Genomic DNA, 25608 nt, shown 5'->3' on the forward strand with positions numbered 1-25608 from the left:
GGTAGCTAGTCGCACTGATTGAAAGGTGGTAATTGTTTCCTACTCCTTGGAGAAATTGATTGTGTCTAAACCAATCCCCGAGACAGAGTATTCAATTTCTTATTGCAATTTCAGTAAAGGATCATATTACAGTATTCCGATTCTCCTGCTCATTTCTGGTTGACTTACTTTTCTCGATTCAAGTAGTTATGCAGCTTATGTTGCTTCCTTGCAAATATTTACTGAATCTGCTTTCATCACTATTCCAGGCATTAAAAACTCTGCATTTTGCTTTGAAACAGTGCCCATATTTAAATACTAAATTGCACAGTTTTTCTATCAAGTACCTTAATCAAGGTACTTGATACCAAAATACTGTAACTATTATTTTTTCTACAAGACAAATTGAACATTTCTCGTGTTTGCAATGCATATCTTTTTTGTCATTGGCATAATTAGTTCATACTTTCAAAAACACATTAATCAAATTGATGCTAATTTGAACTATGAAAATTTCTGTCTAGAAAGAAGCTCAAACAGTAAAAATTTGCAGCAGTCATTTGTTGGCTGAGCAGCAATGTGCATGAATCAATGTTCCAAGAATGTGATGCAGTTTTTAACAGCAATGTAATCTAACCAGTACTTCACTATCAGGCAATGATCCATCATCAGTGAAGTAAATCTTGTGTTACTTTTCTGTTACTCTGTTTATTGATAATTCTTTTCTTTTCATGCAGAATGAGCTTCTTAAGCAGGAACTTGCCTGCACAAAGGAAGCTCTGAAGAAGGCAAATCAAGATAGAGAGAGATTGCTGCAAGAAGTAAAGAAGCTAAATCCTGAATTTAATTTTTGAATATCACAGTTCAGCATATGGTTATCATTACCAACAGCCAAGACAACAAGCAACTGAAGAAATTTTACTGAATGATTTGTTACTGAAGAGATCAGCATAATAAACCTCAGTCACTCAGTGCACCCACCAACATTATGTGTAAGAATGAAGTTTTCAAATATGCATAGAAGAAACTGAAGTACTATTTTAATTTCATTCACATGAAGAACACATGTTGGCTATTGCAAGTAGCACAACTGAAGAGTTTTTTATTTTATAACAATTACAATTCCATATGGTAAGGTTGATAACCATCCTTGGTTTTAATAAAAATGAGTTTGCAGAATGAGATTCTTACAAATGATGCAGAAGGTTGAGAGTGCTTACAATGTATTATGTTTACAATGAACAATTGGGTGAATTAGTTTACAACAAAGTTTAGTTGATATAATAGAAGAACAGTATCAACTGCAAGCAAATCGTATTATTTATTGGTGACCTCATGCACTAATATTTATTGTTGTACTGTACTTACCTCTTCAAGTTTTACAGGTAAAAGTCCAAGTGTAAAATGTCCTCACAAACTAGATGCTATCTTAGCCAGCTGGCATTTGAAGGTCTTGAAGTGGTTTATTCTGCATTTGAAGCTGTCATTGAAAGGACTGTCAAGAAAATAGTAATTGACTAACAGAAATAAATTGTAACAGAACACGAAATACAAACACCCCTGACAAAAAATTAGAAGTTGTTTTAAGTTTCCTGCGGTCTTCCCACTTAAGAGCACTGTTATGTAGATATATTGGCAAACACTTGCTTTAGTAAGAATTGTTTGTGAAGGGCTTATTTTCAGAGCTGTGGTTGAATTCCCGAGCAAATTGTATTGATGGAAAGTTTTTTTTTAATGCTTTAGGCCAGGCTTTAAAATCTGTCATCCAGTATGTGATCATGAGATACTATCATGGGTGGGAATGTAGCAGAGGTTTACTAAGTTACCTTATGAACCCAGTAGGACTTGATGCAGAACAACAGAATTCTAGAGCAGTACATACAGTAGCTCGTATTTATAATTTTGCTTTTTCCTTTTCTGTTCTCCCGTTAGGAGTTTGTACAGATGAAAATGTATTTCTTGTTTTAAAGAGCTGCTAATTTTCAAACCTGAAGCAAAATGTACTATAAATGAAGATTTAGAATTAGTTGGAAAGTACAATACTAGTTAAAATATTGGATACAAAATCAAATTATTTGAATGAAGACTTAGCACAATAATTGCATCAGTATACTGTGTGATATAAGGGACACACATGCAAAGAGCTGAACCGGAGAAAGTATTGTTCAACTCTCTCTGTAGTGACTGCAAAATAAATTGAGCTTGTGAAACTCCTCCAGGTGCTTTACTCCATGCAAAACTAGATGGAAATGTACTGAGTGCTGCTGATAGAAATGCTCCCAATTTTCAAACACATTACTAATTTTTAAGAGTTTTATATCTTGATTTCCAGCATGCTAGATATTGTCCATTAATGTTCCTAATTGCATAATTGTAATTCCCTGTTAGCTAGTTGCAGATACTTGGACATATCAAACTTTAATATTTCTCGTGGGTTTGGAGCAGTAGACTTGCTTCTGTAGCAGTCACCATTTCTGTGGAAATTGGTCACAATTTGGGCATAGACACTAAATTATGGTGTATTTCATCTGACTTGAGTTTTGATCGTGTTCTATTGTTCAGCTGATTAAATGGTCATATCAGAAAAACCTTTGTCATATTCTCAATCATTATTCAAGGATCTATTTTAAAGCATAACATTAAAAATTAGCCAGCTATGCTACTCCGGAAAACTTCCCAGTAATTGCAGATTAATCCATGGGAATGCAGTATTTTAATCTTAAAACAGAATGCATTGGAGAAGTTGCAGTCTACTCAATTGTGGTTAAAAGGAATGTTGGGTCAGTTTCATTCTTTTTGGTGCAAAAGTTCTTGCTCTTTGCAGAAATGGAGTGCAGGTAAATGCTGGTGAGATCAGGGTCATTTTACTCTTGTAAAATGTCTAAGTCTGTTGCTATATTTACTTGCCTGAATGACCACTTGCTGATGGGACTGGAATGTCTGGGTGCATTTTAGAAGGACAAATAGAAATACAAACACATCCCAGGGTTATTTTTTTATTTATGGAACATAGCTCTTTTCAAAGAACTGACTAATTTTCTTGTTAGTTACAGAACAAAACATTATTTTGAATGTTTAAATACAGTAAGTGTTACTTGAACAAACTGTTTTACACCTAATTACTTCTATCTAAAGGGGGAATTTTTTTTAAATTGTTTTCTCTGTGTTCTGACCAGTCATGAGATATTTTGAGTGGGACGCATTGTTTGAAGTCAACTTACTGCTTAACTGAGATGTGAGGAATTCAGCAATCTTGTACTTGATGGCTTAATTTCATAAATATTAAAAGTGCTGAATTCCCTCACTGACCCAGAGTGTGAAAAATCAGAAGTTTTATAAATACTTAATTTGGAAGCTTTACTGATGTGAATTCGCCCATATTACTAATCTAAAGTTGCCCATTACCTTTTTTCTTATCTGGACATTCAACTGAAAAGTAAAAATATGAATAGTAATTGTCAATTTTAGTTAGCAGCATAAATCTGTAATGTTGAAAGCTCTAATACTTTCAGTTTTGTACATCACCCCTTTGTGGAAGTTTACCTTTACCTTTTCACATGAGATTTTCTAATAAACATGAAAATATAGATATTGTTGGGTTGGAATTGAGGAATGAGGAACTATTTACTTCAGATATTTCAGCTGTGGTATTGTGTGTCTCAGTAACCTAATAGCACTATTTATTACACTGAATTCAATAACTTGGGTACTCCCCGGGCTTGTTCTTTTAAAAATGAAATGGTTTTGTATTTTATGACTGAATAAATTTCTAAAGTATTGAATTGTTTACAACGTGCCAAATGGCTAACCTGGTAGTTTATGAAATGTGTACATATGAATTGTATACTACTTTGCAAGTCCAGAAGGTTCAGTGATGGGATGATATTGCTGAGTTTGATCATTTCTATACCTAACCATCCAAATTTTGAAGTGGAATACGACTATTGTCACAGAAATCTCCTGACTTTTTTTTTTAAATAGAGGATTACTCACTGCCAGCGTTATTCCATTGAAGAGAGTTATACAGATATTAGCAACGTTTGATGCTCTGTAGTGTTGATTGCCAACTTAGTTTTGTCACTTATTTTATCAGCTCACTATTTTTAAAAAACTAATGGTACTACAGTATATTTGGAAGTAAAGGTTAAAATGCAGCTATTATACTGATTATCTATGGTCAAGTGCCTAATTTTGCACCTTACTTGAGAAAATTATTAAAAGAACTTACACGCACCTTGGTGTAAAGCAGGATTATTTTGGTCAACAATGATGCAATCCACTTTTAAACATGATTGTTGATATTTTCCAAAACCATAACACAAGTTTATACCAGTGTAACAAGATGTATCTGGAATTCAGTAGGCCTCTGCATTAACTGTGGAGATACTAAACTGCATCAAAACATCAGTGAATCCTCGAATTCCAGTATTTACTGTTTTCATGAAATCTGAACTCTTCCTCTGCCTAATTACTCTTCTATCATCACTAGACCATGTTAAGACCTGTCCCTTGAAAGGACGACTTTTTTTTGTTTTAATATACAGCAAAGCTTTTTCTTGTGAACGTTATAGTTCATGCTGTTGAATCAGATTCTACCATCATACATTAATGCTCTAACACACTGTACTGTCTATCACTTAAAGTATATGATTAGAAGTTTGCAAATGCCAGGAATTTTTACAATAATCACCTTCAGCACCAGGTTTGAACCATGTCACAGTTTTAACTGAACACTTTTGGTATTCACATACAAAAATCTACCATTGTTTTTTGTAATAAAATGTTGAATAGGTAGAATTATGCTCTAAAAGCACAATCGTTTAGTAAATCTTAACTGTTAACTTCTGATGGAATTTCCTTTTCTCCTGCAGATTTCACTCTTGCTCTGTTTAATTCTTTTTGTAGTGCATGTACTGTAATGCTTTGTTTCAAATCTAAGTGCAATTACTGCCTTGATCTGTTGAATTTAAGCTAGTACTTCCAAATACTGTACTCTAGAACCACTTGGAAAACATCTTTCTGGTAATACTGGTGTTTGAGTTTTACATAACATTTGACATTAAATACTAGAATTTTAAATTGTATGATGGGGACAAACTCATTTTTCCAGCAAAATTAATTTCTGGAAAGAAAGTTATATAAATGGGTGTTTTTAATAAATTCATTGTTTACTAAGTAATAAGCCACACTGGAAAATTGAAAAATACCACCTTTACCAAACAGAAGGCAATTCTAAATTTTCCTCAATAACTGAATGCAGTATTCAAAAAGCTTGTACTTCTGCTCAAAGCTTGTGTGGCAAGTACAGACCTCACTTGTCCTCATTCTTACAATTGTTCCACTGATCTTTACTTTATCATTTTAAATTATGGAAAAGATGTTCAGTTCTTGATATTGTATTCTGATGACAGTCTTGTCACTGTCAAGCCAGCTTTTCTTCTAATGACTCTAAACCGAATTTAGATGATGATTCAACTGCAGCAACAAAATGACTAAAAATAATCCATTACAACTTATGTTTGTGCAATTGTTAAAATCTATTGTAGACATTGAGTCATGAGTACAGGAACACTTGTACAACTAAACTGGTTAAATTTAATACTCTGCAATTATTTTAGTACTGTACAGTTAGTGCATGAGCATTGTAACAGACTGGAAGTTAAGTGGTTTACAATGTGTATTTGAAGCATTTGTTTTGAAATTCTGGTGTGTGGTATTTTGTTCCAATTTTGTTTAGCACCACTCCTGTACATGTTGATAACTGGTTCTGTGAACCAGCAATGTTAAGTATTTTTGAAATAAATTTGTCAGCTAAAGAGCCTCTGGTATGTTGCTGATAAAACTAATCCAAACTAATTGGTATGAAGTCTGCTTGGTAATGTTTTGGTAAGCATTCTAACAATGCAGTGAAACAAGTTAGCTGTTAGATGGTCAGGTTGTTTATTCAAATGACTTAAGGATACTGAATTCTGAGCTTAATCAAGACATTTATCCCAATTCCAGATATATTTTGAAAAAAAAGATTCATCTATACAAAGGCAGCCTGCACTTGCCCTGTTAATTATTTAACTTGTGCATAAAAACAAATCTGCAAGGCACACACTAATACACATAAATATTGTTCAAGTCTATAGTAGCACTACAACAAATTAATAAGTGTTACAGCAGACCAGTTTGAGAAGTTTATCTTTATTTAGATACATTGGGTTGGGGAAGGGTGAGAAAGATTATTCAAAACAAATCATGACTTCCTCTATATAACACTCAATTTATAACACTGGTTGTCAACTGGGGGAGGGGGAGGCCAGATTTTTTTGGCAGTACTTCCAAGTGACAGCCAGTGTTCTGCTGTTCCAACAACAGCAATTCTTGGACTGTTGTGTGTATGCCAAGAAGCGTACATGTTCAGGATCTACAGCCTCAAAGCCAAATTCATCTATCCCTCCAAAGTACTCCAGTTGGAGTGCCACCAATAGGGTCCCCTCATGGTTGGTTCCTCAGCATCATGTTGGGGAATTACATTTGCTGGATTGACCAAACCACTGGATCACCCTGTGGTGGCTGAGTGAGATGACCCTTCCACATGCAGCCCCAAAAGTGCATGTGTAGCAGCAGTGGGTCCAATTTAACTCCTAGCACTTTGTTGACAAATCAGACAATTTTTGCATTAACAACTTAATTGTCCTTTCTATATTTTAAGAAGAACCTCTAAATTGTCACATCATTCTGAACAATGACATTCAACTAGCAGATTAAACAAATTATTTGACTTGTCATTGCTGCTTCCCATTATTATCGACTGCTGAAGTACAATCAAGTATATTAAAATGCATGTTCTAATCACACATCTGAACAGGTTATTTACATTCACATATAGATTACTTTATTTACAAGTTTTCAGCCATCCACTTCCTAAGCAGAAAATTAAATAGTCTGGTAATAACACCTTCAACCAATCTGCTTTTGCAGTTCAGTGTCCCAACACCCTATGCTAGACTGGAGCAAAACACCCATAATAAGGTTTCCACCAACGAGTGTTTTAGATAAACCAGTAAAACTGGATATTTACAAAATGGAATTCTCATAATATTTTCAAGATTAATTTACTCAAAGAGTATCTGTACTCTGCAAGATTGTGATTTTTTCAATTGGGACAAATGGACTTTTCAAAATAATCCAAGGTGTTAGGAGTTCCACAACTTTAAGTGAAGCAGCCTGGATGGAGATAAAACTATTCAGGAAGCACACCATGGAAATGTAAAAGTCATTGATGTACAATCGAGCTTTGGTTCAAAGTCTAAACAATCAGTTGTGCTAGTCTATTAATAAAATGAAACTTTCTTGTACTTTGTATTTGGGATTTGTCCACGTAATTTAAGTCGCCGTACTGCTTCTCGCATGTGCTTTGGCTGCAATGGTGGTGTTTCTCCCCATTTATCACAAACGTCCAGGGCTTGCAATTGAAAAAGACAAAACAAACAACTGAATTTGGGGAGAAGATAAGATCAACAGCATACCAGCAAGAATGGAAGAACTAAATTAATGATTTTCTGGTGAACTGGCATAGAAAATGTAATATTAAATCACCAATGCATTCAATACTTTGTAAACTAGAAACCACATTCATAACTGATCTCTGTTTTAGTAAATAGCTTTTGTTATGGTTTCCAGAAATTTCCTGCAATAATGCCGCTGGCAAATCAAAGATTCCAATTCATCAACTTTTAAGGACATCCATGATATCTGTGTAAACCTATCTCCCTGTGTTTAATTTTTCTCCAATGCTTGCAAGCACATGCACTGAACTATGCAGTCCAAATGTGATTGCTATGCTAATTAATTCACAAGTAGAAAATCAGATGAAACAGGCTTTATAAAACTTAATATATTTACTGCAAGAAACAGAATGTAAAGTGTTGGAGCTTCTTTGTAATAGTAGTACATAGGAGGAAAGCGAGGCTGCTATTTAAGATTTAGCATGAACATAGAATAGTACAGCACAGTACAGGCCCTTCAGCCCACAATGTTGTGCCGACCCTCAAACCCTGCCTCCCACATAAGCCCCACCTTAAATTCCTCCATATACCTGTCTAGTAGTCTCTTAAACTTCACTAGTATATCTGCCTCCACCACCGACTCAGGGATTGCATTCCACGCACCAACCACTCTCTGAGTAAAAAACCTTCCTCTAATATCCCCCTTGAACTTCCCACCCCTTACCTTAAAGCCATGTCCCCTTGTATTGAGCAGTGGTGCCCTGGGGAAGAGGCACTGGCTATCCAATCTATCTGTTCCTCTTATTATCTTGTACACCTCTATCATGTCTCCTCTCATCCTCCTCCTCCTCTCCAAAGAGTAAAGCCCTAGCTCCCTTAATCTCCGATCATAATGCATACTCTCTCAACCAGGCAGCATCCTGGTAAATCTCCTCTGCACCCTTTCCAATGCTTCAACATCCTTCCTATAGTGAGGCGACCAGAAATGGACACAGTACTCCAAGTGTGGCCTAACCAGAGTTTTATAGAGCTGCATCATTACATCGCGACTCTTAAACTCTATCCCTCAACTTATGACAGCTAACACCCCATAAGATTTCTTAACTACCCTATCTGCCTGTGAGGCAACTTTCAGGGATCTGTGGACCTGTACCCCGACATCCCTCTGCTCCTCCACACTACCAAGTATCCTGCCATTTACTTTGTACTCTGCCTTGGAGTTTGTCCTTCCAAGGTGTACCACCTCACACTTCTCCGGGTTGAACTCCATCTGCTACTTCTCAGCCCACTTCTGCATCCTATCAATGTCTCTCTGCAATCTTTGACAATCCTCCACACTATCTACAACACCACCAACCTTTGTGTCGTCTGTAAACTTGCCAACCCACCCTTCTACCCCTGCATCCAGGTCGTTAATAAAAATCACAAAAAGTAGAGTTCCCAGAACAGATCCTTGTGGGACACCACTAGTCACAATCCTCCAATCTGAATGTACTCCCTCCACCACGACCCTCTGCCTTCTGCAGGCAAGCCAATTCTGAATCTACCTGGACAAACTTCCCTGGATCCCATGCCTTCTGACTTTCTGAATAAGCCTACCATGTGGAACCTTGTCAAATGCCTTACTAAAATCCATATAGATCACATCCACTGCACTACCCTCATCTATATGCCTGGTCACCTCAAAGAACTCTATCAGGCTTGTTAGACACGATCTGCCCTTCACAAAGCCATGCTGACTGTCCCTGATCAGACCATGATTCTCTAAATGCCCAGAGATCCTATCTCTGAGAATCTTTTCCAACAGCTTTCCCACCACAGACGTAAGGCTCATTGGTCTATAATGACCCGGACTGTCTCTACGACCTTTTTTGAACAAGGGGACAACATTCGCCTCCCTCCAATCCTCCAGTACCATTCCCTTGGACAACGAGGATATAAAGGTTCTAGCCAGAGGCTCAGCAATCTCTTCTCTTGCCTCATGGAGCAGCCTGGGGAATAGTCCATCCGGCCCTGGGGACTTATCGGTCCTAATGTAGTTTAACAACTCCAACACCTCCTCTCCCTTAATATCAACATGCTCCAGAACATTAATCTCACTCATATTGTCCTCACCATCATCAAGTTCCCTCTCATTGGTGAATACCGAAGAGAAGTATTCATTGAGGACCTCGCTCACTTCCACAGCCTCCAGGCACATCTTCCCACCTTTATCTCTAATCGGTCCTACCTTCACTCTTGTCATCCTTTTTTTCTTCACATAATTGAAGAATGCCTTGGGGTTTTCCTTTACCCTACTCGCCAAGGCCTTCTCATGCCCCCTTCTTGCTCTTCTCAGCTCCTTCTTAAGCTCCTTTCTTGCTTCCCTATATTCCTCAATAGACCCATCTGATCCTTGCTTCCTAAACCTCATATATGCTGCTTTCTTCCACCTGACTAGATATTCCACCTCACTTGTCACCCATGGTTCCTTCACCCTTCTATTCTTTATCTTCCTCACCGAGACAAATTTATCCCTAACATCCTGCAAGAGATCTCTAAACATCGACCACATGTCCATAGTACATTTCCCTGCAAAAACATCATCCCAATTCACACCTGCAAGTTCTAGCCTTATAGCATCATAATTTGCCTTTCCCCAATTAAAAATTTTCCTGTCCTCTCTGATTCTATCCTTTTCCATGATAATGCTAAAGGCCAGGGAGCGGTGGTCACTGTCCCCCAGATGCTCGCCCACTGAGAGATCTGTGACCTGACCCGGTTCATTACCTAGTACTAGATCTAGTATGGCATTCCCCCTAGTCGGCCTGTCCACATACCGTGACAGGAATCCGTCCTGGACACACTTAACAAACTCTGCCCCATCTAAACTCTTGGAACTAATCAGGTGCCAATCAATATTCGGGAAGTTAAAGTCACCCATGATAACAACCCTGTTATTTTTGCACCTTTCCAAAATCTGCCTCTCAATCTGCTCCTCTGTATCTCTGCTGCTACCAGGGGGCCTACAGAATACTCCCAATAGAGTAACTGCTCCCTTCCTGTTCTTGAATTCCACCCATATTGACTCAAAAGAGGATCCTGCTACATTACCCAACCTTTCTGTAGCTGTAATAGTATCCCTGACCAGTAATGCCACCCCTCCTCCCCTTTTTCCGTCCTCTCTATCCCTTTTAAAGCACTGAAATCCAGGAATATTGAGATTCCATTCCTGCCCTGGTGCCAGCCAAGTCTCTGTAATGGCCACTACATCATAATTCCATGTATGTATCCAAGCTCTCAGTTCATCACCTTTGTTCCTGATGCTTCTTGCATTGAGGTACACACATTTCAGCCCTTCTACCTTTACACTGTTCATTCTGCTTCTCTTTCCTCAAAGCCTTGTTTAGGAGACTTGTTTAAGGATGACCAAAAATGCTGAAAGGGGCAGGTCAGACTTTAAAATGATCAGTAATTGTGAAAATGGAACTGTACTGTAGGTGGAGGAATTCTTTTTAACTGATACGTAATTCTCAGAATCATGGAAGCTTCTGCATATACATCTTAAAAAAGACAACAGGCACTGAGAACACTACAGCAATCTCATGATAATTCAACTTTGAGCCTTGGTTTTGAAATGTGGTTGGTGAAGGGCATCTCAACCTCCCAGCAACACAAGCAGACCATTGTTGCTACTTCTAACTGCTATTTCATCTGTCTTGAAATCTAACTGAATGAGATGTAATGCACCTGAAATTAGTCAACTAAAAAGCTCAAATATTCCTTTTTTTAATAGTCACTCTCCCAGCAGGTAGACAATTTATTATAATTGTCCAAATTAATATTCAAATAAGAAAGATGTGTCTTTTTCAATAAAAGGTTACTATAGTGCATTATAACTGGTAATTAAATTATAACTAGCATTTTAATTCAGTTTGGTAAGGCTATAATTATATATTTTTTCTATTTACAGATAAGTGAAACATATATTAAATAAGCATTTTACTTTCATTTTAAAATCTCCATCTCTACATTCAGGTAACATGCAAGTCACTGCCACATTTCCTGTTCAGTTAATTAATGGAGGTACCCCAAACATGAGAGTTCCGTAAGTTGACAGTGCCACTGTGGTTACTGCAGCACACGTTATTTAAAATTATTTCCAATATTTGTCTAATGCTTTTTTTAAAAAAATAAATTGGTTTTTAGATTTTGATATCTTGGAATTTCTAACTTCAATAGTTGTGGACTATATAAATGAATGTTTCTTTCTAGATTCAACAACAGAGTTCAATTTGTATTAAATGTACAAGTATCTGATTTGAAATTTTCTGATGAGTACTTTAGTACTCATATTTCCAAACCCTACTTCAATGATTTGATCTTCTCACTATTACTTTAATTATCTCTTAAAAACTTACCCTCTTCCATTACTTCACCCACAAAGACTTTTGAAATACCTGACATGGCAATCACTACATTCTGAGATACAGAGCAGCCAGTGATTGACTGAATCAGCTGGAAGAGAGGATAAAAATCACAAATAGAGTACACAACATTTATATGAAGATATTTCTTAATATAGTTACCCTACAATTTATATTAGCCACTTAAGAGTCAATTACCAAATATAAATATTAATTTTTAATCATTGTTAATGTATGCTGGAAGAAATACTACAGAAATATCAGCAAAGACTCTGTTCACATGTTCCTTTATTTATGACAAGTCAATTTAGGTACTAAAAACTAAGGACAACGCTAATGTTTTAGTTAATTAGGCTATAGCAACTGCAACTTTTATATTGATGGGCAACAAAAACACTTTATAGTTAACTGTTCTGTTAAATCTTTGATTTTATTTGAGCATAATTATCAAGACATAGACTGAAAAGAAAATTTGTTTGCAAAATTGAATTGAGCATTTTGAATAATGAATAATGAAAGGTTTTTGCAATTTGCCTGTCAAGTGAATAGGTACAAAAATATAACCTATGGAACAGAATGTTACTTCTCATATAATTTCAAATCTCGGATCACCATCCTTCCTTTATTATATTTATATAGGCATCCGTTAGTCTCGTGAGACCATGGATGTTGTCCAAGGGAAAGACACTAGGGCCGATACAGCTTGGCACCGGTGTTGTCGCAGAGCGATGTGTGGTTAAGTGCCTTGCTCAAGGACACAACACGCTGCCTCAGCTGAGGCTCAAACTAGCGACCTTCAGATCACTAGACCGACGCCTTAACCACTTGGCCAAGCGCCAACACTACCATCCTTCCAATCTGTAGGTAACTGAATAGAGATCAGAGAGAGAATCTTGTATCAGCAGATGACATTTCACTCACACTTCAACATACCTCTGCTCATGGCAGATGACATTACACTCACACTTCATAAGTGAATTCAGCTGTTTTTGTAATAGTATAATTTTAAATACTTCAGTTCAAAGCTGTGACTTGGGCTGTAAATTGACATATATGCTCTTGTTACATTGTAAAGCAAAACCACTTGATTAATTATGTAGTTGGCATTGAATACTTTAGAACCACGACACAAAAGATGAGTATTCAATCTGAATCTTTTGCATTGTTATCAAAGTCAAACCTGTCGGTGGTGCACAGAGATCTGTTCATTACCTAAGAACCTTCCCAGCATCTTTTGGAATTTTCCATGTGTAATATCATGTCAGCATTTTTTTAAAAAACTGCATGTCAGAGGTTTTTGGACTTTGGATTTTCGGATATGGGGTATTCTGCCTGTACTATTTTAAAATTATACAACTGATAGCAAACTCCATATGGCTAAGTGACCGCAAAGTAACTGACCCTTTTTATGGCGGCTTTGGGAAAAGCAGAACGGCGATACATCTCATAGCGATTTAACTGTTCCTCCGAAAATGATGAAACCAGGATCCTAGTAAAACAATACAGTTAGTTTAAATATATATTATTTGTCATCTGCAGCATGTACTGACATTACACAATTAGAAGGTGTGTGGGGACAAGTACTACAGTAACACTCAAAGACGGTGAACACTACCCGTACCAAAGCAGTCCATTGGATTGTGAGCCTACACATTATTTGTTTACCTCTGCCCCAGATTGTACACTGTATATCATGCACTGTGGCAACTCAACAACTGTGGTTGAGGAAAAATATTTTCAACAAGTGCGGGATGGGGGCATTGTATAGAAGATGGAATGAATTCCAAATTCTATGCAAGGAAGATTTAGACAGAAACCTTTGTCCTGTTTTAGCATAAGCACCTGGTGTGCTGTAGCTAATAAGGATGCAAACTAAAAGCTAAAACAAATGGAACTAGTACAAACAGCTCTTTCTTTGCCAACATAGATACATTGAGCCACATCTACAGAAATGCAAAGTGTTGTTTAACCCATAAATGCCAACACTTAACAGCTTTTTTTCTTGGAAGCTCAGCATTCCAGCAGAGATGCACATCTAAGCTACAGCTCTGTTTGAGTCTGTGGCCTAATAGTTATCCTGGTTTGTTAACAGACCAGCTTCTTCTCACACACACAGGATACCACCTGTTAACACTGATCAGCAATCTTAGCTATGCCAACTTGACTCTTGAACAAAAGGGGATAACTACACTCATTGTACTTCTGGTGTTCCCACAACCAATGGTCTCACTTTAAGGACTCTTGTTATTTCATGCACTGCTTATTTATTGCTATTTATTTATACTTCCATTTGCACAATTTGTTGTCCATTGATCCTATTTACAGTTACTGTTCTATCGATTCGCTAAGTATGCCCTTAGGAAAAGAATCTCAGGTTTGTATGTGTGACATGTATGTACTCTGATGATAAATTTTACTTTAAACTTCTGACACTGGAAGGCCAATTTAAACACTCTTAATTGCAACAATGGAGTATGTGGGGAGACAAGCCAAAAAACAAGCATTGGTATGACAAGAAAATGCTGCTTAGAAGTTTTTTTGTTTAACTACATGCCCTTCAGAAATTAGGCACATGTTTTTGAGTAGATTCATGGACTAAAAGAAGTCCATGCTACCTCCCTTCACATAACAGGCTGCATCTGAATTAGTAATTGATGTGGGCATCTTTCCTTCACCTAAAATCAACCATGAAATATGCACAATCTAGCAGCAGAGAAGACAGCAAATGGAGCTTTCCAATGAGGATGCATTCAAGCCTTAGTCCAACACCATGACTAAGAAAATGAGGAGCATTACTGTTATACACACAAAAACTGCTAGTGGAACGCAGCAGGCAGGCAGCATCTATAGGAAGAGGTACAGTCGATGTTTCGGGCCAAGACCCTTCGTCAGGACTAACTGAAAGAAGAGATAGTAAGAGATTTGAAAGTAGGAGCTGGAGGGGGAGATCCGAAATGATAGGAGAAGACAGGAGGGGAAGGGTGGATCTAAGAGCTGAAAAGTTGATTGGCAAAAGGGATACCAGACTGGAGAAGGGAGAGGATCATAGGACAGGAAGCCTGAGGAGAGAGAGAAGGGGGGAGGGGAGCCCGGAGGGTGGAGAGCAGGCAAGAAGTGATAGTGAGAGGGACAGAGGGAGAAAAAAGAGAGAGAAAAAAAGGGGGGGGTGGAATATATTAAATAAATAAATAAGGGATGGGGTGTGAAGGGGAGGAGGGGCATTAATGGAAGTTTTAGAAGTCAATATTCATGCCATCAGGTTGGAGGCTACCCAGACGGAATACAAGGTGTTGTTCCTCCAACCTGAGTGTGGCTTCATCTTGACAGTAGAGGAGGCCATGGATAGACATATCAGAATGGGAATGGGACGTGGAATTAAAATATGTGGCCACTAGAAGATCCCACTTTCTCTGGTAGACAGAGCATAGGTGTTCACGAAACGGTCTCCCAGTCTGCGTCGGATCTTGCCAATATATAGAAGGCCGCACCAGGAGCACTGGACGCAGTATATCACTCCAGCCGACTCACAGGTGAAGTGTCGCCTCACCTGGAAGGACTGTCTGGGGCCCTGAATGGTGGCGAGGCCTGCTCTACCCCTCCCCTCCTGTCTTCTCCTATCATTTTGGATCTCCCCCTCCCGCTCCTACTTTCAAATCTCTTACTGTCTCTTCTTTCAGTTAGTCCTGACGAAGGGTCCCAGCCCGAAATGTCGACTGTACCTCTTCCTAGAGATGCTGACGGGCCTGCTGCGTTCACCAGCATTTTCTGTGTGTGTGTTGCTTGAATTTCCAGCACTTGCAGATTTCCATTACTGTTAATTACAAGACGCAACGTATTGAAACGACTGGCTCTGTGTGTGATGGATTATGAGCCTATTTTACATATTTCTAGCTTTATGGTCATTGTCACCAGTAAAACAAACAATTCTACAGTCCCATCAGGGTAACCATATCAAGGTAGCAATTCAAGAGACCTGCTTAATATTATTAAACAGATCAGATCAAATAATATACAGGGTTGGGAGGAGAAAGGTCATTGAAACCTGAGCACAGAGAAGGTACATAGGATTGGAACTTCTCCACATGGCTGAATGTGCTGTTTCCACAGTGTGATTGCTATGTATTGCAAAGTTACTGCACACCAACAATTATCTCCCATATCTACTTAAAAGAGTCAGACTGTTTCAAAAGATTAACAAGAAATTGACCTAAATAATCCACACACATTTTGCCTCTAAGATTCTCCAATAGTGAAGCCAAATGCTTGTTCTATTATGCATCTATTGCAGCGCGATACCTGTACTCACTGAGCGTATGTTCAGGGTCTCCTGTTGCTGTAGCCCATCCATTTCAAGGTTTAGCGTGCTGTGCATTCAGAGATGTTTTTCAGCATATCACTGTTCTGTCTTTTATAAACCCACTAACTCTCACAGCTACCTGGATATACCTATTCCCACTCTGTTACTTGTAAAAACACCATCCCCTTCTCTCAATTCTTTCACCTCCACCATATCTGCTCTCAGGATGAGGCTTTTCATTCCAGAACGAAGATGTCCTCCTCCTTCAAAGAAAGAGGCTTCCCTTCCTCCACCATGAATGCTGTCCTCAACCGCATCTCTTCCATTTTGCACATGTCCGCTCTCACCCCATCCTCCCATCACTCCACCATTGATAGGGTTCCTTTTGTTCTCACCTACCACCCCACCAGCCTCCATATCCAGCAGATCATTCTCCATAACTTCCACCATCTCCAATGGTATCCCACCACCAAGCACACCTTTCCCTCACCCTCATTTTCTGCTTTCCACAGGGATCGCTCCCTAAACGACTCCCTTGTCCATTTATTCCCCCCCCCCCCATTAACCTCCCTTCTGGCACTTATTCCTGCAAGTGGAACAAGTGCTACACCTGCCCCTACACCTTCTCCCTCACTACCTCTCAGGGCCCCAAACAGTCCTTCCAGGTAAGGTAAGGTTGAGGTCATCTATTGTATCCAGTGCTCCCAGTCTGGCCTCTTGCATATTTGCCAGACCCGATGTAGGCTGGGAGACCACTTCACCAAGCACCTATGTTCCACCTGCCAGAAAAAGCCGGATCTCCCATTGGCTGCCCATTTTAATTCCACTTCCCATTCCCATTCCAACATGTCCATCTATGGCCTCCTCTACTGTCGCCATGAGGTCACACTCAGTTTGGAAGAGCAACACCTTGTATTCAATCTGGGTAGCCACCAACCTGGTGGCATGAACATCGATTTCTCAAACTACCCCTCTTCCTCCCTCTCTATTCCCTGTTCCCATTTCCATCTCTCACGTTATCTCCTTGCCTGCCCATTGCCTCCCTCTGGTGCTCCTCCCCCTTTTTCTTTCTTCCATGGCCCTCAGTCCTCTCCTATTAAGATTCCCCCTTCTCTAGCCCTGTATCTCTTTCACCAATCAGCTTCCCAACTTTTCACTTCACCCCTCCCTCCCAGTTTCACCTATCACCTTGTGTTTCTCCCTCCACCCCCCCACCCTTCTACTCTGACTCCTCATCTCTTTTTCTCCAGTCCCGATGAAGGGTCTCGACGCAAACTGCCAACTGTACTCTTTTCCATAAATACTGCCTGCCCTGCTGAGTTCTTCCAGCAGTTTGTAATTTGTGACTTGGATTTGCAGCATCTGCAGATTCTTTTACTTGACTGTTATAACACATGGATATTTGAGTTACTGTCGCCTTCCTGTCAGCTTGAAACAGTCTGTGGTTCTCCTCTGAACCCTCTCATTAACAAGGTGTTTGCAGTTCACTGGATGTTCTTTTGCTTTGTGCACCATTCTCTATAAGCTCCAGAGACTGTTGTGCATGAAAATCCCAGGAGATCAGCAGTTTCAAAAATACTCAAACCACCCCATCTGGCACTAATAAGTCCAAGTAACTTAGATTACATTTCTTACTCATTCTATGCACTGAATTGCTGCCAGCTGATTGGCTGATTAGATATTGATTATTGAGCAAGTGTACTGAAAAGTCACCACTAAGCATAAATCCACTGACTCCCACAGACAGAGGAAAGAGAAACTACCAGATGTTGGAGAATCAACGTTGATGCCTTCAGTATGCGGGCTACCAAAGCAGAATTTGAAGTGTAAATCATTAGCATGAGAAAATCCGCAGATAATGGAGATTAAAAGCAAAACACACAAAATGCTGGAGGAGATCAGCAGGTCAGGCAGCATCTATGGAAATGAATATACTCAACGTTTCAGGCCAAGATCGTTCTTCAGGACTGAGAAGGGGGAAGATGTCAGAATAAAAAGGTGGTGGGGGGGAAGGAGGAGACTATCTGGAAGGTGATAGGTGAAGCTAAGTGAGTGGGAAAGGTCAAAGGCTGGAGAAGAAGAAATCTGATAGGAGTGGAGGGTGGACCATGGGAAGAAGGAAGAGAACAAGGGGGAAATAATACACAAATGAGAAGAGGTAAAGTTCAGATTGGGGATGGGGGGAGCAGGGTTTGTTTATCCAAAGGAGAAATCAATATTCATGCCATCAGGTTGGAGGCTACCCAGATGGAATATAAGGTGTTGTTCCTCCATCCTAAGGGTGGACTTGGCACAACAGGAGGCCATGGACTGACATGTCAGAAGGGGAATGGGAACGTTTGGCCACTGGGAAGTCTCCACTTTAGGCAGATGGAACAACTGCTCAACAAGGTGGTCCTCCAATTCATGATGGATCTCACCGATGTAGCGGAGCCCGCATCAGGAGCACCGAACACAATAGATGGCTCCAGTGGATTCGCAGGTGAAGTGTTGCCTCACCTGGAAGGACTGCCTGAGGCCTTAAATGGAGGTGAGGGAGGAGGTGTATAGGCAGGTGTAGCACTTATGCTGCTTGCAGGGATAAGTGCCAAGAGGGAGATTAGTGGGGAGGGATGAATGCACAAGGCAATCATAGAGGGAGGGAGAAATCTCTACAGAAAACAGAAGTGGGGAGAGATAAAGGTATGTTTAGTGGCAGGATTCCTTTGGAGATGGCAGAAATTGCGGAGGACAATGTGTTGGAAGCGGAGGTGATGGGGTGGTAGGTAAGGACAAGAGGAACTCTATCACTGTAAAGGCAATGGGAAGATGGGGTGAATGTGGATGTTCGGGAAATGGAGGAGATGTTGGTGAAGGCAGCATCAATAACGGAGGGAGAGAAAGTGTGTTCTTTAAAGATGTCCTGAAACAGAAAACTGTGTCCTAGGAACAGATGCGGTGGAGGCAAAGAAACTAGGAAAAGGGAAAAGTATATTTACAAGAATATGAGGTGTTGTACCTCCACTCTGAGTTTGTCCTCATCATGGCAGTAGAGAAGGCCCAGAACAGACATGTCACAATGGGAATGGGAAGTTGAACTGAAATGGGTGACGAGGAGAACCCTCCCTCTTTCTCTTTTTTCTATTTCCTTTTCTAATTACCTTCCCTGCCCCCCTTCTCTTCTACTCACCTGTTCATCATCTTCCTCCAGTTCCTCACTTTCTTTTCTTCCATTGTCCAATGTCTTCTCCTATCAAGTTCCTTCTTCAGCCCTTTCTTGCACCTGCTGCCCCCCCCAACCACCCACCTTCCAGCTCACCTGATCTCACCTATCACATGCCAGCTTGCACACTTTCCCCTCCCCTCCCCCTCCTTATTCTGGCTTCTGCCCCCTTACTTTCCGGTCTATAGACTGTTTATTCCTCTCCATAGATGCCACCTGACTTGCTAAGTTCCAGCAGCATTACTCTTCACTTTTCAATCTTATGCTCGTAGTCTCCTTCATTCACATTGAACTACACTTTCAAGCTAAGAACTTTATCTATTATCATCACTCTTTCCAAAGCAGAGCAGCATACAGTACTGCAGCCTCATAGCGACAGTGATCTGGGTTCAATGCTGCTTACTGATGCTATCTGTATAGAGTTTGCATGTTCTGCCTGTGTACTATGGGTTATCCCCAGGTACTCAGTTTTTCTTCCATGTGCTGGCTAGCAAGTTCCTTTGCTGTTGTAGGTGGGTGGCTGATGAATCAGAGAGAGAAGTCAACAGGGATTTGAAAGGGAAATGGAGTTAGTGGAGATGGACGCCTGATGCAGTGGGTTGAAGTGCCTGCTTCCACACTGTACAAATAAGACAAGATTATGAATCAACTCTTTCTCAATGGATATTTTTTTCAAACCAGGATGGCACATAATTTGGAAGGGGAGATAAAGGTGCTGGCATAGTGATGCATTACAATAATATTCAAACTTCTCTTATAAGTTTTGTTGGTATCGAATTGACTTGGAGCCTTGCAGCATTTTACAAATGAGATCTAAAGCAGCAACACAATATCTACAAAACACAATCCTGCCCAAATCAAGACTGAATGACTGCTTTGTTGGGAACATGCATTCAGTCCAGGGACTGAATTATTAATTATATACAATTTGTTAGCTGATGTTTGTTCTAATCTTGTAATGAACTGTGCTACTGCTGCAAAGATCTAATTCTCACGGCATTTTTCTCATGTGCATGTACAAAACTGGAACTTAAACCATGAGCTTCCCACTGGCTGCCACTTTAAATCTCCATCCCATTCCCACTCTGACCTATCAGTCTATGGCCACCTGCAGCGTTACAATGAGGCCCAACTCAAACTTGAGGAACTGCATTGGATCTTCCATCTGTGCACATTGCAACTCCTGGACCCAGCACTGAATTCTACAGCAAAGGGTAACTTGACTTTCAGGCGTATCAGCTGTCTGTAATACTGACTCAGCTTCTCCATTATTATATTTCCTTTTTTGTTTTCCTCGTGTAGTGGACAACACATCCAGCCCAACTGCAGAGTTTACAACTTATCCCTATCAGAGGCATCCTCTTCTCTCTGTCCTCCCTGATGCTTCTTTTCTCAGTTCTAATTAAGTGTCTTTAACCTGAAACATTGACTCTGCTTCTCTACCCAGGAATGCAGCCTCAGTTGTCAAGTATGTCCAGCCTTTTCTGTTTTTAAATTTAGATTTCCAGCATACTGTTATCAAAGCAATGGGGAATGATGTGAAGGAATACTTCATGAAGTGATCTTGAAGATCACTGGTGAAGTTCAAGTTGGATTTTGCGTTAAGTGCACCATTTAAAATGAAAACGGGAAATATTGCAAGTATTCAACAGGTCCAACCCCATCAGTAAAGAAAAAGACAGGAAGAAAGCAACACTCACAACACGCTGGAGGAACTCAGCAGGTTGGGCAGCATCCGTGGAAAAGATCGGTCGATGTTTTGGGCCGGAACTCTTCGTCAGGACTGTAGAGGGAAGGGGCAGAAGCCCTATAAAGTGGGTCCTAACCCCACTCTCCCTGAATATCCCAACCCCACTCTCCCTCCTGAGACCTCCCACCCTTCACCTTCCTCCGACCCCAGCCCCAACCCTTGCCGTGTCTTCACCATCCCCTCTGACCTTCCCCTCTCTGAGGCAGAACATTCTGTCCTTAGCAAGGGCCTCACTTTTGTCCCCCTCCGTCCACACCTCAGTGAGTTCCGTGGCCGCCATGACGCTGAACTCTTCTTCCATCGCCTACGTCTCCGAGCCTACTTCTTTGGCAAGGATTCCCCTCTCCCTACTGATGACCCCTTCTCCCATCTTCAACCCTCCTCCTCCTCCTGGACACCCCACCCGGGCCTTCTACCTGCACTCGATCTTTTTATCTCCAACTGTCGCCGAGACATCAACCGTCTCAACTTCATCACTCCTCTCTCCTGTTCCAACCTCACTCCCTTTGAACGCACTGCCCTCCACTCTCTCCGCACTAATCCCAACCTCACCATCAAACCCGCCGACAAAGGTGGTGCTATAGTAGTCTGGCGGACGGACCTCTACCTCACTGAGGCCAAATGGCAGCTCTCTGACACCTCCTCTTCCTTACCCCTGGAACAGGACCCCACCAAAAAACATCAAACCATTGTCTCCCACACCATCACCGCCCTTATCAACTCCAGAGACCTTCCATCCTCAGCCACTAAGCTCATTATTCCCACATCCCGTACCGCTCGGTTTTACCTCCTCCCCAAGATCCACAAGCCTGACTGTTCCTGTAGACCCATAGTTTCTGCCTGCTCCTGTCCCACCGAACTTGTATCTGCCTACCTGGACTCCATTTTGTCAACAATAGTTCAGTCCCTCCCCACCTACATCCGGGGTACATCTCATGCCCTCCACCTCTTCAGTAACTTCCAGTTCCCCGGTCCCAACCGCTTCATTTTAACTATGTATGTCCAATCCCTATACATCTCTGTTCCCCATCAAGAAGGCTCAAAGCCCTCCGCTACTTCCTGGATAATAGACCTCACCAGTTCCCCACCACCACTACCCTCCTCCGGTTGGCAGAACTGGTACTCACTCTCAATAACTTCTCTTTTGGCTCTTCCCACTTTCTTCAGACTAAGGGTGTAGCTATGGGAACTTGCATGGGCCCCAGCTATGCCTGCCTCTTCGTTGGTTATGTGGAACAGTCTGTGCTCCAAACCTATTCTGGTACTGCTCCCCAACTTTTCCTTCGGTACATTGACGACTACATTGGTGTTGCTTCCTGCACCCATGCTGAGCTCGTCAATTTCATCGACTTTACTTCTAATTTCCACCCAGCCCTCAAATTCACTTGGTCTATCTCGGACACTTCTCTCCCCTTTCTCGATCTCTCAGTCTCCATCTCTGAAGACAGACTGTCCACTGACATCTTCTACAAGCCCACTGACTCTCATAACTACCTCAACTATACCTCTTCCCACCCCGCCACATGCAAAAATGCCATTCCCTATTCCCAGTTCCTCCGTCTCTGCCGCATCTGCTCCAAGGATGAGGTTTTCCGTTCCAGGACATCTCAAATGTCCTCTTTCTTTAAGGATCGTGGTTTCCCTTCTGCTGTCATCAATGATGCCCTCACCTGCATCTCCTCCATTTCCCACACTTCGGCTCTCACCCCATCCTCCCACCACCACAACAGGGACAGAGTTCCCCTTGTCCTCACCTACCATCCCACCAGCCACCAGATCCAGCACATTATCCTCCGCAACTTCCGCCACCTTTAACAGGACCCCACCACTAAGCACATCTTTCCCTCACAACCCCTCTCTGCTTTCCGCAGGGATCGGTCCCTCTGCGACTCCCGGGTCCACATGTCCCTCCCCACGGATCTCCCACCTGGCACTTATCCCTGTAAGCGCAAGTGCTACACCTGTCCATACACCTCCTCTCTTGCCACCATTCAGGGCCCCAAACAGTCCTTCCAAGTGAGGCAACACTTCACTTGTGAGTCTGTTGGGGTCATCTATTGCATCCGGTGCTCCCAGTGCGGCCTCCTCTACATCGGTTAAACTCAACGCAGACTGGGGGAACACTTCGTCGAGCACCTCCGCTCTGTCCGCCACAACAGACAGGATCTCCCAGTAGCCACCCACTTCAACTCTGCTTCCCACTCCCATTCAGATATGTCCATACATGGCCTCCTCTACTGTCATGATGAGGCCAAACTCAGGTTGGAGGAGCAACACCTCATATACCGTCTAGGTAGTCTCCAGCCCCTTGGTATGAACATAGAATTCTCCAACTTCCGGTAATTCCCTCCCCCTCCCTTCCCATATCCTAGTTTCACTCTGCCCCTCCCCCAGCTGCCTATCATCTCCTTCATGGTTCCGCCTCCTCCTTCTACTACCCATTGTGTTTTCTCCTATTCCTTCTTCACCTTTCCTGCCTATCATCTCCCTGCCTCCCCTCCCCCACCCCTTTATCTTTCCCCTTACTGGTTTTTCACCTGGAACCTTCTCAACCTCCCCCCCATCTTCTTTATAGGGCCTCTGCCCCTTCCCTCTTCAGTCCTGACGAAGGGTTCCGGCCTGAAACGTTGACTGATCGTTTCCACGGATGCTGCCCGACCTGCTGAGTTCCTCCAGCATGTTGTGAGTGTTGCTTTGACCCCAGCATCTGCAGAGTATTTTGTATTCAGGAAGAAAGCAAGTTTCAGGACGGCCACATTTCATCAGAGTGGAGTCTGAGGACGCTGGAATTTGGAGCTGCACACTAAAAGCTAAAGGAACTCAGCGGGCCAGGCAGCATCTGTGAAGGAAATGAACGGTGAAGTCCCACCCTCCGGACTCATTTAAAGAGGAAGAAACGGTCCGTGTGGAAAGTTCTGTCGAAAGGAAGGGTCTCGACTATCCATTTCCTTCCAGAGCGGCTGGGTTTCTCCAGGACTCTGTGCAATGCTCCCCTCGGCAGAGTTTGCCGAGATTCCAGAGCCGCAGCTTTCTGCTGAGGGACTCAGTCGGCACCCCGCCATGGGTAGCCGTACACCCGGCTGTTGCTAAGACAACAGTTGCTAAGGCCGCGCCGTGCCGCGCCAACTCACTGCATCTTCTGTATTTCATCTTCGTCCACTTTCTGCTTCTTGTCCCTTTTGTCTCTAGGTGGCTCGATCCGCGGCTTCTTTGCCTGTTGGCTGCCGTCTCCCTCCTCGTCCTCCTCCTCCTCTGCGCCTTCTCGCCGCTCCGAGCCTTTCTCCGCGCTCTCTCCGGACGCCTGGCTCCCTACGCCTGCCGCTGCCTTGGGTCCCGCCTGCTCCACTGCAACCTCTGCTTTTCCCGAGGGGGCAGCGGGAGACACCGCCGCTTCTCCGGTCTTGGGTGGGTCGGCGGACACAGCTGGGCCCAACCCGGCGGGTTTAAACTTCGTCTCTTCATCTGACTCCATGGAAGCTGTAGCTCAGGCCCCGGTGTACGGGTAAGGGGGAAGGACAAACTACGCGGAGAAAACGCAAATTCAAAATACACCTCTGATCTGGGCCTTCAAGTAGCCAGTCTGCCCACAGCAAGAACCCACAAACAACCATCTCATGAAGGCCAGACCATCTGTTACTATGATACTGACTGAGTCATGAGAATGGCCAAAGGATTGGGAAAGGGAAGAAATAAGAAACTAGCAACCCATCGAACTGTTAAGTGTGGATTTTAAGATTCTGCCCAAGACCATCTGCAATCAAGTCCAGTCTGTTCTAGGCCAAGTGATATCCTCAGACTAGATCTTCACCATGATCAGCTGAAATATCTCTTGACAGTGTTGAAATTCTTGGGGATACAATTGCTGACAAAGGGGACAGGAGGTTGACAGAAAAGTGCTCATAAATTGGATAGGCACATTTGTTGGGAAGAGAATACATAATGAGATATGATTATTCTACATGAAGATCAGAACAGCAATTGAGATAACAGAAATGGAAAGCTTCCTGATCAAATCTGTAGCCAGACAAGGCTGCCTGCTCTCATCTTTCTTGCTTGTGTGTTACATCAAACGTTTTGCACATCAGTTGAGAAGGGACAGGCGTAAGGGGAACAAAAGGCAAAACCTCCTCCATGTGCACAACAGCATCTTCCACTCTTACTGAGCAGTCTACTGATTGATAAACATTTACAATCAGGTCGAACTGGTCTTGGGAGTTTGGACGAGTCTTAATCACAGCAAAAGTGAAGCCAAGTCCTTTGGCACTCAGCTGACCTGTCCTTCAAAGTCAAGTGCTAGGGGAAATGGTTTAAAGGAGCAGGGACTATATATTAAGAACTGGGTGAAAATGGGCAATTCTGAATTTGCAGAATTTGTTTCTATTATATTTGGTACTAGCCACTGCCCATGGTACCCATATGTCACTCTAGAAACAGATTCAACATATCTTGCACTGACCACCAAACCTCCACTGCCAAAG

General features: G+C 41.8%; 2 protein-coding genes across 2 annotated transcripts in view; one reads left to right on the top strand and one right to left on the bottom strand.

Moving 5' to 3' along the window:
* Positions 1-6023, top strand: part of LOC140209897 (bridge-like lipid transfer protein family member 3A) — a 162356-nt gene extending 156333 nt beyond the window's left edge. Inside the window, exon 21 of the mRNA XM_072278540.1 lies at positions 717-6023. Within this exon, the coding sequence (XP_072134641.1) occupies positions 717-833 (117 nt within the window). The 3' untranslated portion in view covers positions 834-6023. The remainder of the gene's footprint in view (positions 1-716) is intronic.
* On the bottom strand, positions 5969-24640 carry taf11 (TAF11 RNA polymerase II, TATA box binding protein (TBP)-associated factor). The gene is made up of 4 exons (XM_072278541.1): positions 24262-24640; positions 13283-13370; positions 11876-11972; positions 5969-7432 (listed from the first exon to the last, which is right to left on the bottom strand). The coding sequence occupies exons 1-4, from the start codon at positions 24600-24602 to the stop codon at positions 7302-7304; spliced, it is 657 nt and encodes a 218-aa protein (XP_072134642.1). The 5' UTR covers positions 24603-24640; the 3' UTR covers positions 5969-7301.
* Between the last annotated feature and the right edge of the window lie 968 nt (positions 24641-25608).

This window comes from Mobula birostris, chromosome 14 (assembly GCF_030028105.1).
Source record: "Mobula birostris isolate sMobBir1 chromosome 14, sMobBir1.hap1, whole genome shotgun sequence".
Lineage (NCBI taxonomy): Eukaryota > Metazoa > Chordata > Chondrichthyes > Myliobatiformes > Myliobatidae > Mobula > Mobula birostris.